At 42.9% G+C, this 20,663-nt stretch overlaps 1 protein-coding gene across 2 annotated transcripts; it reads right to left on the reverse strand.

Annotated features, from left to right (window-relative positions):
* Nucleotides 1-400: 400 nt before the first annotated feature.
* LOC141046505 (uncharacterized) lies at nucleotides 401-8,065 on the reverse strand. 2 transcript variants are annotated; one of them, XM_090244258.1, is made up of 11 exons: nucleotides 7,802-8,065; nucleotides 5,356-5,559; nucleotides 4,743-5,192; nucleotides 3,759-4,596; nucleotides 3,365-3,577; nucleotides 2,956-3,033; nucleotides 2,755-2,834; nucleotides 2,387-2,628; nucleotides 1,656-2,231; nucleotides 1,465-1,528; nucleotides 401-1,330 (listed from the first exon to the last, which is right to left on the reverse strand). In XM_090244258.1, exons 2-11 carry the CDS (start codon nucleotides 5,437-5,439, stop codon nucleotides 1,178-1,180), a joined length of 2,778 nt encoding a protein of 925 aa, XP_090100384.1. In that variant the 5' UTR covers nucleotides 5,440-5,559; nucleotides 7,802-8,065; the 3' UTR covers nucleotides 401-1,177. The 2 variants fall into 2 exon arrangements, with proteins under 2 accessions (XP_090100384.1, XP_090100385.1); XM_090244259.1 differs by having other exon boundaries at nucleotides 3,476-3,577; nucleotides 7,802-8,064.
* Between the last annotated feature and the right edge of the window lie 12,598 nt (nucleotides 8,066-20,663).

A 20,663-nucleotide genomic window follows, 5' to 3' on the forward strand; every position in this document is an offset into this window, starting at 1 on the left:
ATGGGATGCTAAATACTCCACAACATATCAGATATACAATCAAAATTCGAATTGACAGCACAACCATCCATTCACACAAGAACTACTGCGACTTCCAACACCACAACCAAGATTCCCAAAAACCTTGCTACCTCGCCAAGACAATCTTGAGACGTCACCTTGCCAAACGTTAACGTGAACACAGAGTCAACATTACTACCACACAGCTGCATGACGAGTTCATTACATTCTACGTGACACCAGTGACATAGATCGTGCCAAACAAAGACACATCACTCCCCAATCCACGACACTCCACAACACACCATCTCTTACCCATTCCTCTGTCTCAACCTGCTACCTTCCGCCATACTCCACCCAATTACCACACCAACTCACCATCACACGCCCAACACAAACGTCTGCGAACTGAGCGCACCAACGGATTGCTCGATTTAAGTCATCACTCAGGTTCAACCCCTGTACAACTGCCAAGAAACTGCACAGATCCCACCCACCTCCCTCTTCTCCCACCTGTCCTCAACTGCGCCTAATGTGGACCCTTCCCACGCTACAGTGCGGTCTTGTCACGTCGGCAAATTCGGTGTCTACACTGTCCAAACATACAACCTACGCTCTACGCTACTCGCCTACGGGGCCAATCCATGTACAAGTTTAACAGCATCAAATTGGGGACCCATCTACGCTGCGAATGCCAACCGCCGTTCACTATGTACTCCCGCGCCTGAGCTCCTCCCCGTCCAACATCTCCTGCTCCCCCCCCTACTCAACACACCACCCCCACGGTCTCTTATCCGTCACCGTGCCCACCTCCTCTCCTACCTTGCGCACGCCCCCCGCGCGCATCCCGCCTTCGCACGCTCCAGTCATCCAGACTCGCGTGTCCCTTATTGGGCTTTGCCATACGAAGAATGAACATAACCGCTGCTCCCAGCTTAACCTACTCCTAAACGCTTTTCAATGGATCGTACACGCGCAAACCTAGAAATTCACACCTGACCTCCTCCATCTTTACAATTTACATCCCACCCCCGCGCCCCCTCCTCCCCCACGCCCACCAATCTCGCCGTTGCCTCCCACTGCACATCCTCCACCCCCACCCTCCACGCCATTCCTTCCATCCCATCCTCTCACGCAGCCCCACTCCGCCTTCCTCCCACACCCCTCGCCCTTCCACCTACGAGTCCAGATCTGCCTGCTGCTTCGCTGCATGCGCAGTCCAAAACGCATGTGCGCGGGTCACCCGGTCTAGTAGATCCTGAGGAACCGGTTCTCCTCTCCGCTGATGAGGCGCGATGCGAGCGGTGTGCACCAACGTCTTCCACTTGTCCTGCACATCCGCCACCCCCATCACAACACATCAGTTCACCCGTCGCCCATTCCCTCACCCACTACCACACCGCACCACCCCTCCCCTTGCAACTGTCACCACCATATCGTCGTCATCCACCCCAACCAACGCACCTTCAAATCCACGTACGTCCTGTGCTTCGCTTGCTCGAATGCCCGCAACTTCACATCCCGCCACCTGCTTCCACACCACACCACCAGTCAGCATTCCCTCATCGCATCATCCACTTCTTTCCACTCTACCCCTCCCCCATCCCTCCACCCACCCCCCCCCCCCAACACTACCACCCCCCTTCGTCATTTACCTGCCCGTCCCCAGCTTCTCCACTGCGTGCACCAGAGCCTCCACCTCCTGCACGCTGAAAGGACGCCGCACTCGTCGCTTCCCGTTGTCCAGAGCGCGAGCTATCTTGTTCCGCAGCGGCACCAGTGCCATCCCGCCCACGTTCTCCCCCCCGCTCACGCCGGGATGCAAGATGATCGCCCCCGATCCACCCACCGCCGAGTCCTGCCCGCAACTCTCTGGCGACGTGCATCCCGATTCCACCTCGTTCCGCGCACGCCTGCTCGCATCCGCCTGTGCGCGTATCGCCGCCAGAGCCCCCGCTGCAGCCACCCGCGTCGGATGAGCCGAGATCGCCATCCGCTCGCTCACGTGCTTGTTGCACCCTTTCACCGACTCCTCCGGGCTTACCGACACCGCCACCCCGCTTCGCCTCCCCTCCACGTACCCTTCCTGCTCGCTCGACGCCGACGGCGGCACGTACGATGGATCCGGGTCCACCACCGTCCCGCTCGACTTGCTCGCCCGCCCCTTCATCGCGCACCGAACGCTTCCATCTCCCATTCCCGACACCCCGCCTACTCCGTACACCGGGTACCTGCGCCAACCCACACGCCTCCTCATCATCACCCGTCTCTACCTCTACCCCCCTCTCTCTCTCTCTCTCTCTCTCGCTCCCGCTGCCACCCGCCCGCACACCCCCAACCCTCCCTAACATCCCATGCCCCACCAAAATCCATCACTCCTGCCTACCTCGGCGCCGGCTGATTCGCGGCTCGAGACAAAACCAGCAGAGGATCCTCTCCCGTCCCGCAGCTCGACGTCACCACGGGGCTCGGCTCCAACATGAACCCCACCGACTCCGCCTTCGCCTCCCGCGAAATGCCGATCTGCGACAGCGTCGCGCCCTCGTCCGGCACCTTCTTCCCTTGCATCAGCACTCGGACTCGAAGCCCACCTCCCAGCAAGTTCATCGCTGCGTCCATCACCGCTCTCTGAACACCACCGCACCGAACCACACAACCACCGTCACTCCACTCGCACCACGTCCCATCCTCAATCCGATCCCACTCCGCAACAACCTCACCCACCATCAAATTGCCACCACTCCCGCCCCTTACCTTCAGGCTCCCCACGCTCGCCGTCTCCGGCAGATCCACGAACAGCTCCGGCACCGTGAACGACTTTATGCTCAACTTCACTGCACAATCCCCCCAACACCACACCAACCCGTTACCTCCGCTTCCCATCACACTCACCCTCCCCACCCCCTTCACACCATTCCAACATCACTCTCACGCACCACACCTCCGCCCACGTACCATGTGTCTCCGCTGACTTCTTCGAACCCAATTTCGCCGATCTCGACGTTGGCGACGACGCCACGCTCGCTGCTTTTGCTGCACAAACGCGCACCCACACATCCCATCAATCTCCCATCCCAACCCCCCCCCCCCAACCATCCATCGCCGCCCCACACTCCCGCCCACCCCATCGCTCCCTCCCTCCAACATCTCCTAATCACCTCCACTCACCAATCCCACCCTACCCTCCACAACCACCACGGCTCACCCACGCCTCCTCACCCCGTCCCCAACTCCTCCCCCCTCCTCCTCGCACGCACGTCTCCACCTCCTTCCCGCTCATTTTACCCCCTTCCCACACCCACACCCACACCCCCACACCGCCCCTACCACCACACTCCCTCGAGCTCAAACAAGGCATACATACCACTGCGTATCTTGGCTGCAGCCGCAGGAGGCTCACCACCTACACACTCGTATTCTAGCTCCATCAAATCACTGCTGCTCAAATGCAAATCTGGACCGGTTTTGGGGCTACCATCCGCAACCTTCCTCCTCTTGTTCGCCGCTCCTCGCGTCGTCCGCTGTCGAGTGTATGCCCCCATCCCGCCCAAGTACGACTTCTTCCCGTATCCACAATCTGCACCCCACCACGCAACCACGCAGCTGAGTACAGAGCTCCTTAGCTTGCTGGACGCAAGCCTCATAGAAGTCCAGTACCAACCATCAGCACGCCCCCACACAATCACCGCATCCTGCCCACCCCCATAACAACTCTCCCTCCCCAACATCCCCACCATCACGCCACGCATTCCTCCTACCTTCGCTGCACCCCGAATCCGTCGACTCCATCTCCGCATGCTGCCGTTTCGCCCTCGTCCCGCCCACGTGGTTGCGCTTCGCAACCTTCACGGCCCTCCGCACCTTCAAGCTCCTGCTGTACGATTCTAGCTTCGTCGTCATTGTCTCCGGGTGAACGCGCTGCGACGTCCCATACCCGTGCTCCTTCTTGTAAAACTTCCCCTCCACTCTGCTCATCACCCTCCTCACCATCGGCCGACTGCTCTTGCACTCCGCCACCCCTGGACTTGCCACCGCCAACCTCCCGCACGAACCCCCCCTCCCTTTGCTCTTCCCCGACACCACCACCTTCCTCTCCTCCACCTCCACCTCCACCTCCATGCTCCCCGCATCGTCATCCTCCATCCCTTCCTCGCCTTCCTCCATCACCTCCGCCGACTCCCCGTACTCTTCGCTCTCCGACATCTTGCACTGCATCTGCATCTCCGCAACCGACGTCGCCGACCTCTTCCACCCCTCGCAACCACCTCCGTCCATCGGACCGCACACCCCCTCTGCCTCCATCGACTTCGAGCACACCAGCGCCTCACTCACCACCGCTTCCGACTTCGATGACGCCTGCTTCACGCCCACGCCCGCTTCCACCACCACCATCTCTTCTCCCACCACCTCCACCGCTGCGTGCGTCCTTTCCTCCGCTGCTGCGCCAACCTCCTCCGTAGAATACCGCTCCACCTCTCTGCTTCCGCCATACGTTCCCGAAACTTGCACCATCTCCTTCACACCGCAGCGGGGCGACCCCACTTCGCCTCCAGCCTGCGTACTCGACATGTCACTATCACACACAGGCGCCATCACCTGCAATCCTCCGCCAACTTCACCATCAGCATTCCGCATCCACTGCACATCGCTCACCTCAAAACACGCATCTACCGCACCCTACACTCCCCACCCTCCACCACCCACATCCCATCCTCAACCAACATCGTCGCCGCCACACTTACCACGCCTTCCATCGCCGACCCCTTCGTATGTACAACCGCTCCGCTGCCCTCGTCCACCGCCACATCCTTCACAAACGCCCCCCGATCCTCTTCCTGTGCTGGACTCCGCGCCCCACAGCTCGCGCTTTCACCATCGTTGCTGCCCTCGACAGACACCTCGTCCACCGAGCTCACATGCGTCACGCCCCCTGCATACGCATTCCCGCTTCCACTCGACTGCGGTTTGTCCACGGACGTGAAGTCTTTCACGCTGTCCAGCCCTGATATCTGAGAATCCATCCCAGACTGCGACTTGCCCCTCGCGCCTTCGCCATCACCCTGCTTCGCGCCGTTCGGATCGTCGCTTCTCGCGTCTTGCAGTATCTGGCCTGCCACCGTCGCCAGCAGTTCGAACACTCCAGTGCGAGCCAGGTTCACGCCATGCCCCTTCGCGGCATCGCCTGATCGCCCCTGCACCTCAGTCACACGTGCATCACGTTAGAGGAATGAGAAACCATTCGCCAGATTCATGCAAGGAAATCTCAGCTCCTGCGACACAATTACGCTGCAATCGCCGAGGCATCTACATACCGATGCTGGACTCATTGCATTCATGCCAGGGCAGACATCGTACCCGCTGCGACCGCAGACCACGCGGAAGCGCAGGGCCATCGTATCCGGGAAAACCGCCACCAACTCTTCGAATTCGAGGCTCCATCTTTGCTTACGTGTACGTCAAACGCTAGCCATTACCAGTAACTTCCTGAATGTGGTGTGGATTTTCAGCGGAACCAAGTTGTTGAGGTTTCTGGTAAGAGTAGTAGCATGACAAGAAGTGCTGCAAAGCAGGAAGCAATTAGTATTGGGATTTGCAAATGTACAGAGTTTAGGGGCGTGGTGTTGGATTCAAGAGTTGTGCATCGACTACAACCTGTTTGTAATTCAGTTGGTGTTTATGGTGGTTTTGACATTCTTTTTGGACAAAAAAAATCACAGCTGTAAGTTAAACAGTTGAAAAATAAACAAGTATCCACCTCAAGTGGTTCATGCAGTTCTGTAGGAAGCTGCGTTACACAGAGTAGTGATCCGAACGATATGTATTTTTGACAGTTCCTGGACTACTTCGTATTAAAAGCGTGTGAAGCATTTGTTGGTCCAACGGCTGCATATTCCTCAAGTTGAACGCAGAGCATAGCTACGAAGAACGACACACTTATGATAGTGCCATAGAACGCGGCACGCATACGTTATACGAAGTTGCAGACAGAAACTGAGCCACTTCGATGTGTGCAGAAAGCTGTGACTTCCAACATATGAAATTGATGGGAACATTACTACGAATATAAAAGGTTTGAATGGCATATAGGAAAAAATTCTCCCAAATCTGGACTTCATAAATCTCGATGCATGCTACTGTAGGCTTAGGAATTCATTACTAGTTGCTGTAAAGATCTCCACCTATCTAAGGTAGCAACAAGCACTCCGAAGAAACGACTGTTAAGTAAAGACGTTAACTTAAACCCTCAGACATACTAACCCCTCAATAACGCTTCGTCATCACTTACGACTTCAGAACGTTTCATGGAATTCGGACTTCATTTCAGTAAACTGTAACACACGGAAGACAGAAGGTGCACAGAGGCAGGGTTTCGAGTAGTCCCCCATCGCCCCCCGATCGTCCACAAAAACCCCGTCAAAACCCTTACTCAACCCGTAAAGACACTGCCTGACTAAATAGAACCTTGCAGGAAAATAGGCCGCACTGATACTAAGCAATACGAATTTCGGTAGACGAACTTATCCAATGAACACAAAATCTCGGCTCAAAAGCTGTCCACTCTCGACTAACATACATATGCTGTTCTTTCATTTTCAGCTATCTGCACTCCACGGACCCACAGAAAACTTCGCTGGAACTTAACGCTTAACTGCAGATCGGCTTTCCTATAATTCCCTCGCACTACGCAACCAAGTAAAAATGACAAAAATTAACCAAGTACACCACAACCGCAATGATCACTGCGTCACAACACCGCCACTCACCCCTTGCACCAAAACCAACCTTAACACACAGTAAATAGCTGCGTCAAAATCATCGGTGTGTTGAAACGACAAGACAAACAGCTTAACTGAAACTAAACGCTGTCTATTCCAGCACAACTGTTTCGATGTGAACGCCGATAGCGTAGCCCGAGACTCAGATCTGATGCGTTGACCACAACGTGAACGCCACGAATAGCGCTGATCAAAGCCCCGAGCGGTCACCACAAAAACACTTAAACCGGATAACAGCACCAACACTATAAAATGGTAGAAACAACTACGCCAAAGCAAGTCCACATCAGACCAGCTTGAAAGCTCTCTCAGTCTGCACATTACTACTCGATCATGATTTCTTTCAAACAATTTAAAGAAACCACTGCCAAGAACTCTTGTTCCTAACGATCACCACTCAATCACGCCCCTAACCCCTCAACCTTCGACCTTCAACCTTCAACTTCACGGCCACCCTCCCCTCCTAACCCAACCCAATCATACTACTTCTCCACCACCACTTCTTCTCCACTCCTCGCTTCCATCTCAAACTCCTACGACGCACTCCACTCCTCCCACACAATGCATCCCTCTACACCACTCCCCGAATCCAACACCCTCTTCTCATCCCGCATCCACAACAACAATTCCTCCCCCATCTTCCCACTCAACTGCCCCACACTCGACTCCTTCCATGTCCACCACCACCCACCACGCTCCTACCATCAATCGCCCCACCATACACCCGATCTCAATCATCCCTCTCCCACGCTCCTCGCACCTACCTCACACTCCCTCCCAACATCCACTTCATCCCTACCTTCGCCACAACTCTTAGCTCTCCACCATCAAAATTACCCTCCCTCCACCCCGGCCTCTCACAACCAACGCGCCCACACTCAATCCCACAAACCGGTCCTCCCTTCCACCCGCACCCGCCCTCCCAACCTCCCACCATCGCCTTCCCGCGCCAAATCACATCAAAAACCCCGACAACACCGCCACCCCATTCAATTTCCAAACCCTTCCCAGAGTCGAGTCCACACCTTGAACACGCCACCGATTGCAAGATGCACGCCCAACACAGGGACGCAAATGCCCCGATCGAAGCCGCACCTTGGTACACCAACCCGCGCGCAACCAACACCTCACCGGCGCCAACGAATTGGAGAAGCAACGCCCAGAGGTTCCAAAGGAGAATGGAGAAAGGTAAGCCCAGTCTCAAACGCAGACACACACAGCATGCAAGTCATGGGACGAGAGAGGGGGAGCGAAGAAGCAGAAAACGAGTCCGTCAGGAGAGACGACGAAAGCAACATCCCTTCCCAAGTACCACGACGTCGCACGGGCCACCCGGTCAGCCCGCGTTGCCATCTGCCCGGCCGGCAGCCATACCCGGGGTATACGGGGGGATGGAGGGAGGGGCAGCGCGGGTCGTGGGCGGGGTTTGGGTGCCAGGAGAGTGGGTGGCTGTGGAGTGGTGGGGTGCCCAGTGTCACGAATGAGCTCTCATGGAAAGAAAAAGCGCACCTGGGGGACGACGACCAGGGGTCACTGCCCGCCGGGCAGCTGACCGGACCCTTCCCCACCCCCCCACCATCACCAACCATGTGCATAATCTTCCGGTCGGTAGAGAACAAGCAACCCTTTCCTTCCTGAAGTGGGAATTGTTTGGTAAACTACAAATAGGATTTACCATAGAATAAATTTCCAGTTTATACTTCTTTAAGAGAAAGTCCATCATGGTGTTGATCTTGAAATAGAGATGGAGATGATTAGTGAAGTCAGTTGTGTTTATAATGTTTCATTTTTCAACTTTATAATTTGCACTGAGACCTCAGAGAATGTGTAGAGGCTTTAAAACTAACTAATTTATTAATCGGTTTCTTTTTTACCGAAAAGAAATTTCGCAATAAGCAAGGATTTTTTGTTTTTCTTATCTTTTATTCTTAATGTTTTGAAGTATATAAATGCGTGCAATATTTATCAGCCACAAGTACTCAACTGTGTTCCAATGTTTTCAGGTACACATTATTGTTGTATGCAATTATTGAGGGGTTTCTATCAAGGGTTTTAGGTAGCATGACTGTTTTTCTTAGTATTATTATTTTAACCAGAATAAGTGGTTTTTATTTCAGGTATTTGAAATGATGCTTTTCACAATGAATGTCTGCATGCATGATTACATTCATCCAATAAGTTCTTGTTGTTCACATGCATTTGTTTATACAACATGTTTGAGTCTTTTGAGCCAGTCAAGTAGCATTGGTAGTTGTTATTAGTTCCATTGAAGGTTCCCTCATTCACTTGTGTTTGTATTACTTTGACGCACATATGAAGCTTCTTAAACCCATAGTTTTTGTTTTAGTATATTTTCCCAAGTACAGATTAACAGAGAAGGTCGAGGAGCCTGGTCTAATCATGGAATAAGCAAAAAATCATTGCATGCACTAAGATACTACTGGTGAATTCAATATGTATTAATGTTAATATGGATGAATAAATGAAATAGATAAAACAATAAATATGGAGGGTTTGATAGATTAATTTGAACAAGTAAGTCAGGTGCTGATTTCAAACTTGCTAATTGCCAATTCTTTCTTTTCTTTTTCTTTTCTTTGCTTTTTTAACACAGTTTTCCGGAATTGGTACAATGCAAAACTAGCATCACATCTTAACAGCTTTTCTGCATCAAATATACAATTCTCTTGTTTACTTGAAAGACAAAGAGATACTCAAGCCAATTGATGTTTAGAAAAAGGAGATAAACGTTTTTCTTACCTTTTCCTTTTCCTTTTCCTTTTCTTTTTCCACTGTCTGTGTGGTTACAGTTTTTGGGACCACCCTCATTATACAAACAAAGGATGTAATACAATAAGTAAATGGGTATCATGTAGTATAATAAGGCTGTTTACCAAACAGAGCCAGGCTTTATTTATTGATTTATTTATTTATTTACTCATTTATTATTGAAATGGCCTTGATGTGACCATCGGCAAACACAAGGGGGAAGGGGGGGGGGCAGTCAAAGTACACATAGACACTACCCTACAGACTCTTCCTCTGTATTTTTTTTTCTGTTTTTTTCCCCACCCCCCAAACTGACTCAACTGCATTGTAGTTTTGTAATCTGCCTCTGCTGCTACTGCTAAGACCAACACCACAGGCTCTCTCTCACCCTCCATGGATGGTAAATGTGTTGCCCTCCTTCACCTGTTGAGAGGGAAAGTACTCTCTTGTAATGAATGAGGCCATGTAGGAAGAATGAAAAAAGTAGCCCTCCCCCTCTGATTGGAAGGCTGTGGCTCAGCCTTTGATCGATTGGGATGGGTATGAGCCCAAACTTGTTGGTTCAACATAAGTGAAGGAGGATTGGGGCCATATCAATAGTGTAAATATTAGTAGTAATATTGGAAGTTGTAGTAGTAGTGTGTGATTGAGCACAAGAAGCAGAGGAAGCTTAGCTGTTCTCCACATCGAGAATCAGAATGGTTGACAGCAATGCTGGCAGAAGCAAAGCACTAGTGCAAGGTAGGGGGCAGACACAGCAGAGCAGGGGAGGAGGGTGTGATATGAGTGAGCTGCATTATTGCCTGACACACTTAAGCTCATTGCCCCCTAGTACCAATGATGCCCTGCCTGCCCTCCCTCTTGATGTTGAATAATCAGGATGAATTCTCCATCTGTAACAAAAGGAAATCAAATAACCATCCAAATTTGTTTATTTTGAACTGTATATACATGGATACATATTCAATCGAAATCTTCACTAAAACAGAACCAAAAAATTAACGTTTTTATAATTCAAAGTTATTCGAGTTTAATGGCTTGACAGCAAAGAAGGGATGTTGGAAGAAGAAGCCCAAGAAGAAGGTAATTTGCTACAGCCTTTGTATGCATGTCTGTTTGTTTGCATTACTTTTGTGTTTTTTCGAACCATTCTCCTCGCCATTTTCATGTATTACTTAACCCTAAGTTCCTCTCAATACCATTCAATCTTTCAAAAAAAAAATAATACCCAAGTGAGGTGTTGTATCAACTACACAAATACTGCTGTGATGGGATCCCTCTTTTGCCCTACATGCTGTCATTGCTATTGATAAGGTTCTGAGATTGTGAAGGTCCAAGTGTACATTGTAAGGTCACTCAGAGAGCAACTGAAAGTTCAAACCAACACCCTTGTTCCTCACATCCTAAAGGAACACTTACTTCTGTTAATTTATTTAGGTGTGTGTGTCCTCTCTAACTTCCAAATGTAAAATGATTCAAAAGTACGAAAAATTGGATTATAAGGTGTCATAACCCCAATTGTTGCAGCTTCCAAATCTCAAAGTCCTGTTGTCCTGTTCACTAGCTTAGATGCTCAGTAGCTCAATTTCATAATAGCTTGTGGACATAAAATACTATGCCATGATTTATTTGTGTAAGAACAAAGTAATTTTTGAGTATGTGCACATACATACATGACACCCTTCCTTTCAATTTTAAACCTGGGGTTTTGGAGGATTTGAGCATTCATACAGTTTCATGCTGAAGTACATGTGTCAACATAGCATGGTTTGAGGAAAACCTGTGGGGCTTGTGCATGGTGCAATGCTTTTCCTCTTGATTTGCTGTAAAACCTATTTACCTGGATTGGGCTTGCTTTATATTCATGCTTAGACAAGAGGGAGGATTCTATTGGTGACTGCAATAGAATAAGTCTTTGGTGCCAAGCAGCTACTTGGAAACTTCATATTGGTGAAAGAATTGCTTTGTATCTTCACAGATCCATGGATGGATGCCAAACTGCACCAGGGTAATCCATCTTGAACTGCTTGATCCCTTCTCTCCATGTTTTATGTATGCAAGTATTTTTGTGTACATTGTTTATATTCACATACACATTCTAAAACTCTTTTGCAGAAAATAAATAAATATGCAAAAAATTGGTTGCACAGTGATTAGAAAATATTTTCATGAGAACATCTTAGATTTGCTTGTGTGTAAGATGAATCTGTACCAAATATGCAAGGATGTTTTATGAAAAAAGCTTTACATTGTGTGGATTTAATTTTGAAATGTTATTGATGTAAAAGTGAAGTAATTGCTTATATTATGATGCTAAAAATTTACAACATGCCAAATCTAGTTTTGTGTTCAACCCCACATGATACTAATGCTCATCCTGAGAAAGTATCAAAGCCAAAAATCTACCATACATGTAAACAATGAAAACAAACCAATGTTCTTTTTGAAGAGGAATTAAAGTGAAGGTCAATTTGTTTTTGTGTTTGTTTGGATTTGAGAGTTCCCACATTGATGTTTTTATTCTAATTGTATGTGAATTAAGGGAATTGAAAAACCACTATGCTCCATTGCATTTGTTTTTTTGACAATGAAAAATGCACAAACTTTATTTGCACACATCACTGAAAAAGACCTAATTGTCAAACTTTGATTTCTTAAGCTTCAATAAAAAGGTCAGCTTTGAGGTCAATTCCTTTTCATGATAAGAAGGGTGATTTCAAATGCAATTGGAATGAGATGACCAAGGTGGGTGCATTCTAATAAAATATTGAATGAGATGACAAACATTTCTTTTACACTGCATATTTGGAAGCAATGAATTCCTTCTGTTTGGGAAATTATTTAGATGACACAGAACATCCAATCATGGATGACGATTGACACGTGTCGGTGTTTGAGGGTCCATCATTGACTTTTTACAGCTAAATTTTACACTTCTCACATGCTGATTGGAAACAATTTCGATTTTGTACACTCTGTTGTCTTTTTGGAGGATAAAAACAAATGGCCAATAAGTAAAAGAAAGATGAAGACATAATAAAGAAAAGTGGGTTTGAACAAGCAAAGTAGCTTACATTATAAATGGAAATGTCCACAGTGCCAAACAGTTTTTTAAGCAGCTGAGTGTTTTCTCCTGTCATGCCTTCCTGTTTTTTTATGTCATTTTAACATAAGAGCAAAGAAACCTGGAGGGAGACTTCCAGCAGGCTTTCAAATTTGGTGACCTGGCTGTGGTGCAATTATAGAGGCTCTCTTCCTTGACCACTCCAGACAACCAAGGATAGATTCTCCAATTTGTTTCACACAATTTATAATATTCAACATAAGAAAAAATTAAAATAATATATATATATATATATATATATACACAATTAAACATGGAGGTTCTTAAAGTGAATCCTCATGTTTAGTATAAATACATGCAGGTCAACCTTCACTTTTAAATTTGACATTTTCTTTTGTGTTCAGATAATATGTGATGGTGATTCTATGGTGATTGGTTATCATGGCTTTGGCTTTGGCATTCAAATATGAAATGGGAATTATCAATTGTTTTGTTTTCCAGATTACTAATTTATCTTCCACCTCTAGTTGCAAAGTCGTACAATTTTAACAATTTTACAAACCAATGAGAATCAAACACATCGTTCCTTGAAAGTGGGTAATGATTTTCATGTTTCAACCATGAATACAATGACATTGATGTAAGTGACCCATTAGAATTACATTAGATGCTTGCGCTTTTTCATCACTGAATGATAAATTTCAGAATACTCTTTGTTTGCCCTTTAAAATTGAATTCATTCTCAAAACGGACCCCTTTCCCACACGCTGCTGAATACGCGCCACGCGTGTGGTATTTGGATGGGAACTAGAACAGCCAATAGCGTCACAGTGACTCAATATGTGGACTCCGGCACAGGAGAGGGGGGGGGGGGGGAACGAGGGGCATCAGGGAGATCGCGACGGAGATGCCTTCGTTCCCGTGGTTGGTATACTCGTGAAGAAGGGAAGATGAGACTGCGGATGGACACCCAATGAGTCTCTGGGAAGCCCAATGACTAAAGGGTGGGGCGGCCTCTCTGACTGGCTCCGGTGGATTATACGATTCCCCATCTCAGCGAAAAAAAGCGGGTGGAGGGGGTGGGGTGGGGTGGCATGAGTTACCGGTGGATCCGGTAGCCTGGGCAGGGGCTCGTGCACTTTGCGCCACAGAACCTTCATTGAGAGCAGGTGCCCGGTGAAAGCCAACCTCTAGAGGGGCAGATCTATAGAAAATTCCTATAGGCTCGGGTAGCGGGCAGATAAGAAATGGTGGGCCCCATTTGAAGTCAACTGCTGGTTCGACAGGGTTGGGGCAGATGATGTGTGAGTGGGAGGTGAAGCAGCGCAATGAGCTCTCCTCCGTAAATTGCAGTCCCTTGCCCCTCCCAGTCTGATCCAACTCCAACTTTCTTCCACTGCCCCAGTCGGCCATTCTGTCCTGCCCAAATCCAAAAAAATACCTTCACCGTTGTCAATTCCAAGCTGAAACCATCTCTCAACTTCGGTCAATATTAAACTCACTGGATTTGTTACAATCACCCGAAAATTTTGGAACATGGTACGCCTTCTTTTCCCAATTGTTTAATTGTTGTCCATTTTCCTTTAAAATGTATGTATGTATGTATGTATGTATGTATGTATATTCACACACACAAACTTATTTATATGAAGTTTCTTAGTGGATTGTGTTAAATATGGATGACTTTTATTAAGGCATAATGGGTGGATGCTTGTTGCAATGACAATTGCAAAGCCATGAGATTAAGTTGACAAGATATATTGTAAATTTAATTTAGAAAGCTGTCAAACTTAGTAATTAGAGATTCACTGATTAGCTTTCACTGTTTGTTACAACAGAACAATGAATGTTTGAGTGTATATATATATATATATATATAAACATTTTTCTATCAAAAAAATAAAATAAATTTGGGAAATGCATAGAATGATGTTTTGAAGATTTTGAAAAGATAATGCAAAAAATACTAAAGAAAATGAAAAAAACATTTGAATTTATATAAATTCAAGGTTCAATGGTTTTATTTGTTATAGACTGAACATCAATAAATACAGTCAATTACAAATACTCTTTCTCAGTCACACACATACAGATGTATAGATAGTCACACAAATACACATACCTGACACGTGAATAGTTATATTAACATTTCAGACATTGAATAAAAAATATAAATAGCTGTACTCTTTCATTAGATAAATATAGATATAAAATGAATAAACCATAAAATAGAAGATTGAAAAGTACACAAATACACACAAAATTATATATATATATATATATATATATGTACACACACACACACATCATTTTGTAAAACTGTGATTACAAACCATAACACAGTAACGGTGAAGTTTTTTATGCAATTTGTGTCAAACCAAAAATACAACATATAGAAACGGGTCAAAATCCACAGTGTTACACACCTAAAAACAATGCTAATGGATTTAATAATAGATCATCCAAACTTTAAAACATTTTTGTCCACAAGACTTCAAGAAAATAAGATGATTAAAATCATTTATAAAGATAATAAATTGAGCCATTTTTATAGTATAAAATAAAACAATAAAAAAATAATACCACAATGAAATAATAATAAAAAACCATAAAAAAAGGTTGGATTTGCAACCAATGATGGTGAGTGGATCAATTTTGTTCATACTTGGATCAATTTAAAAAATCTCTAAAAAATTTGTGGTTTTTAAATTTTCATTTGTAATTTAATATAAGATTATATATAATTTTTATATTTTTATGTTTTTTTTATGTTTTTTTAATGTTTTTTAATGTTTTTTTTTTCTCTCTCTATGTGTAAGGATTTTGCCAATACTAGAGTTTTTGCTATTGCCCTTACAACTTATCATTCACCACATATTATTATAGTTTTTGCTATTGCCACCATAAGCTGCCATAAACTAGTATTGTACCCCACAATGCATTTATGGAACATTGCCAATGCACACTACAATGGATAAAATATACATGCTTTATGGATGTGCATTTTAGTATTTAATAAGTGTATTGTGGTGTGTAACATAAATTTAAGGCAACTTGTGGTGGCATTGGCAAAATTGTGATGGCATATATTAGATGGCAAATTATGGTGACATTAGAAACACTATTTTGTATAGCCAATAGAATTGACAATGACTATTGCAATGATCAAATGATTTTGAATTTTTATGCTTGTTATGGTTAATAACGTTTTCAAGAGGAGTTAATGTCTTTTTGGTAGCACTCCATGTTCATTCATTATATCAATACATATTTCAAATGTATTATCATATGGATGTTGCTCATGCTATTGCAATTTTTGCTACTGTTACCATGATTTTTGCTATTGCTACCACAATTTGCCATTCATTGTATACTACCATTATATTTTTGCTATTTCCATCACAACTTAGACTTAATAATATTTTTAATTATTTTAAATGAAAATTAAATTTAAAAATTGTAAATATTTAAGAAATATTAAAAATATTTTCAATTATTTTGATTGAAATAAAAAACTATAAAAAAATGTCAATTAGATGACAAATTGTGGTAGCAATAGCAAAAATTATGGTGGTGTTACCAATATCCTATAATATACATTGTCAATAATGTATCATCAAACAATTTGTCCTAGTCAATCAATGGCACATTCATTCATTCATTCAAGAGCTATTGTCAACAAATGGCATGAACCTCACTCAATCTCTCAGTTTGCTAACATATTCATCCATAAATCCATCAGCTATGAGGCATACATGCCATGAGTAAATGACTTTTTGAACCTTGCACTTCATGTCTTCACTGCATGAAAAAATGTAAAATTGCAACAAAAAAAGCATTTGTTTTGTTTGTTCCACTATTTTAAAGACCTGAACCCTTTAAGTGAATTAAAAAAAAGGTATGAAATTCTTCTCAAATCAATGAAATGGAAAGGTGATTCAAGTATTGTACAACCAAGACAGTCTTGCATGAATACATCCATCCATCAACTTATTATGTTCTATTAAATTGAATCATGATTTTATAATAAGTTGCATTAAGGCTCAAAGGAAGTTCACTTAAAGTTTCAGTGTGCAAAATTCACATACCAAAGTGGTTACTTGCCACGTGTCTCCCTCTGTACATGATCGCATGTATTATTTACATATATAAATATATAAATGTTCATTTTTACAACAATGGCACGATCCTATTCGAATTCACTTTGGTCTCCAGCCTGCTCAGCAACTCACCCCGGTCTCCAGCCTGATCAGCAAAAGTGATAGCTAAGTCACCGATCCAGGCTGCCAATGGAATGAAAAGAACAGAGAATAATGAACATGTAACTTTGGAAAGTTAAAAAGACATGGGAACTGTTCTATTTATAGGTCCCAAAATGATTCTCCTGAGTAATCATGTTCCATTAAATCCCGTTTTCCAGATGCCCTCATTTCGTGATTATAATAACAACCATAAGTCTGAACGATTCTAAGAATATTCCAACAACCAGCTCCACTTCTCTGACCCCACGTCGGACTTTGTCCCCCGCCCCCCCCCCCGCCCAAACCCCGGACGACCAGCACAGAATTTCGGGTTACCCGTCATTTGCCGCACATCGACTCCAGACATTCCACGTGTTTCTGACAGGGGCCTTTTTTTTTCCACACAGTTGCTGAAGAAATGCGGTGAGTAGCGAGCAGAGTTCCATGGTTGAGGAACTGTGGGTTTGACTGGATGGGGGTGGATTGGATTACAATAAGATAGGGCCCGTAAAGCCGCGGCTCTCTTGTATGTAAGCTGGACTCCAAATTGTGGATCATAGGAGCCCGAGTACCAAGTCCCAAGTGATAGACACGTATATATATATATATATATATATGCATATAAAGCAGAATCCGACATCCTTGCTAAACCAAAAGTACGTTGTTTGCATTCGAGCATGAGAAAGTAATTACAAAAGAGCTGAACCATTATCTTCCCTCCATAATATCATCCTAGAAATGTAAATTTTATGTGTGTAAGAAGTCCACAAGTTCCTTTTTATTTTTTAATAGAGTTAATTTGAAGTATGAAGTTTATATCATTTTCGCTTTCTGAAACAGCTAATGTATCAGTATTTTTCTTAAAGGTAAACATTGTTTTATTGTGATGGAAAATGCCTTCATCTAATTTTACATGACTTGTTTAAGGATGCACATAGATAAATAAATAAATAGAAGTATTCAATACTTCCAAACTATAATTTTGTTTGATATTTACGGTTGGACAAATGTTTTACAACATTAATTTTGGAATAGTAGACAAGTTAATTTTATAAAAGTATATCTATTTATTAATAAAAAAACAAGATTGAGATGAAAATTTTGCAATAAAGCAATCGAACAATAATATTATATGCTTTATAATTTTGATAACTTGCAATTGATATTAAGTAAGATAATGTTGCACTTATTAATCAATTTTTCCACGGATTATAATATGAGGTAAAAAAATTGATGCACAACTTACCTAATCTCCAAACATTGAATCAAATAATTAACTTTGTTATGAAATGTGACAATTAAATTTTAAAATTTTAATTTTAGAATTGCACAAGTACTCTTTAATAGTACTATAATTCAATGGAAACACCAATGTCTCCTCAATACGTATATTTGAAAGTAGAGGATATACAAATTGATGCAATACATTTTAAACTTCTTACTGAGTAAAAAAAGACTTGTTGTTGTCAGGCATGATTGTACTTATTATAATCCAAGGATATTATTTAATATTCTTTAAAGAATCAACACAACCACAAATTGAAGAGTACAGCTATAAAAAAAAATAATATGATAAAAAAAAAGTTTATCCAACTACAATAGGAACTATGAAGCTCAAACCTTCTATAATATCTAGCAAAGGTCCTATTTTCTTCTTAGAATCATCTCTTTGTTTTACAATAAATATTATTTTAGAACCCAAACATCACAAAGCCTCTACCTTATAAGATTTAGGAGCCTCAATGTATTTCTTAGATGAAGAATTTATTAAAAGATATAACATATTTTTAGTGAAGTAAACTAAATTTGTTCACGTAGAAGTCATAGATGGTCATCCATTATTTTTAAAAGATCTTATTCATGAAATCCTTCCTATAGAAGTAACAACTAATGGTTATAGTAGCTTTATAATATTTTATATCATTAGATCTTTTTCTAATCTAGTCATTTTAGATTTATCATGGCTAAAAATATATAATTCTAAAATAGATTGAATTTTTTATAGTCTTAATTTTTTTGAAAGTATAACTAAGAGTGTAATTAATCAAGTAAAAAGTCATATAATTAGTGCAACTAATCTTATATTTGTAAATACAATAGCTTTCTTGTACACTACAAAAAAAAGATTATCTTATATTATTTGTGCCACACTTATTTCTAATGGTGAAAACACTTCAAGTGGCATTCTAAGTCAATATCAAGATTTTCAAGATGAATTTGAAAAGAAGAATGCGCATACTCTATCAAAATATTATTCTTATGAGTGCTAAATTGACCTTCAAGAAGGAACTCAATTGCCATTTGGACCAATTTATAGTTTATTACAAAATGAGTTAGCTGAATTCAAAGAATATATTAAAGTGAATCTAGCCAAAAACTTCATGTGCCATTTCATATCTCCAAAAAGAGCTCTAATTTTATTTATGAAGAAAAAAGATAGATCATTACAGATATATGTCAATTATCAAAGACTCAACAAAATCACCGTTAAGAATAAGTACTTGCTATCTTTGATATCTAAACTTCTTAATTAGTTGAATCAAACTAAAAAATATATAAAAATAGATCTATGAGGAGCATACAATCTAGTATATATTAATAAAGAGACAAATAAAAGATTGCATTTCAAACTAGATATGGACATTTTATCATGGACATAATCATATAAGCTAGTAATTACATATACAAATAGGTAGAAATAAGTAAAAGTAGGTAAAAATAAGTTAATTCTATAGTATTTAATATGAAAGCTTCCTAGAAGCTTTATAGACGTTGCTTTGACTTCATAGGTGTCTTTAATTGACTTTCAGGATTCAAAACGTGGTCAACAAGTTGGCCATGTGCCACACATGTTGTTAGCTTGAAGATCAAGCTAACTATATGGCCCACACATAGAAAAACTTGCCTTGTAAGTTAAAGCATGTGTTCTACAAAGTCAACACATATTGGAGGTCCTATAGAACGTCGCCACGTAGCTCCTAGTTAGATAGTATATATAGAGACAAGAGTGAAGGCTTCTTCGCTCTTGTCAACTCCTTTCTTGCTTCCAGTCTAGTTTTAAGGGTCTCTAGTTTTCTTGTCTTTTGGCAATAGCCATTCCAGTTTTTCTTTCAAAATACATACTTGTTTATTTATATTTTGTTACCTTTCTTTGAGTGAAGGCTCACTTGTCTGAATTGTTTTTTCATCGAGTTCTTGTCCTTCACAGATTGACAAGAGTACACCTACAATATCAATGCTTTGTCTAATCTTGATTAAGAGTGGATTACCCTTTTTTTTTGATAAGATATAAGCATATTAGAAGTTGCGGATTACCCTCTTCTAAACTGATATTGTGTCACGGACACAAAATACAGACTTGAAATCTAACAAGAAGTTCAAGAAGAAGTGGCAAAACTAGATTAAACAGATGATTACAAGAACAACACCAGAAAGGTGAGCTAGAACTCCAAGAGATGTGTTGTCGAGACTGAAGAACCCTTCAGCCTCGACTCCTATATATACTACTGAATAGGAAGCTTCTCGAGCTACTTCCGCTAACAAGGACGCTTCTCCAACAACTTCTAGTAATTAGAAAACTTCTCGAGCAACTTCCTAGAATCTATCAAAATATTCTAGAACCTTCTAAGAGAATCTTTAGGGAATATTCTAAGAATCTTCTAGAACCTTCTAAAGGAATCTTTAGAGAATCTTTAGAGAATCTTTAGAGAATATTTTAGAAGAATATTCGAAGAATCTTCCAATGTATGTCCATGACATCACCTCCTCTTCTAGCTTCGAGGTCTCCGAGAAGCAATGTGTTATCAGTCAATA

This window comes from Physcomitrium patens, chromosome 18 (genome assembly GCF_059467195.1).
Source record: "Physcomitrium patens ecotype Gransden chromosome 18, ASM5946719v1, whole genome shotgun sequence".
In the NCBI taxonomy this organism is placed as follows: domain Eukaryota; kingdom Viridiplantae; phylum Streptophyta; class Bryopsida; order Funariales; family Funariaceae; genus Physcomitrium; species Physcomitrium patens.

What these genes read in the sequence shown, in the direction of transcription:
- LOC141046505 (XM_090244258.1), bottom strand. Translation starts at nt 5,439, where the DNA reads ATGGAGCCTCGAATTCGAAGAGTTGGTGGCGGTTTTCCCGGATACGAT. An exon ending in CGAGCGTGGGGAGCCTGAAG is followed by an intron (nt 2,629 to 2,754) that starts GTAAGGGGCGGG and finishes GGTGGTGTTCAG; the next exon opens with AGAGCGGTGATGGACGCAGC. An exon ending in GCGAATCAGCCGGCGCCGAG is followed by an intron (nt 2,232 to 2,386) that starts GTAGGCAGGAGT and finishes GGGTTGGCGCAG; the next exon opens with GTACCCGGTGTACGGAGTAG.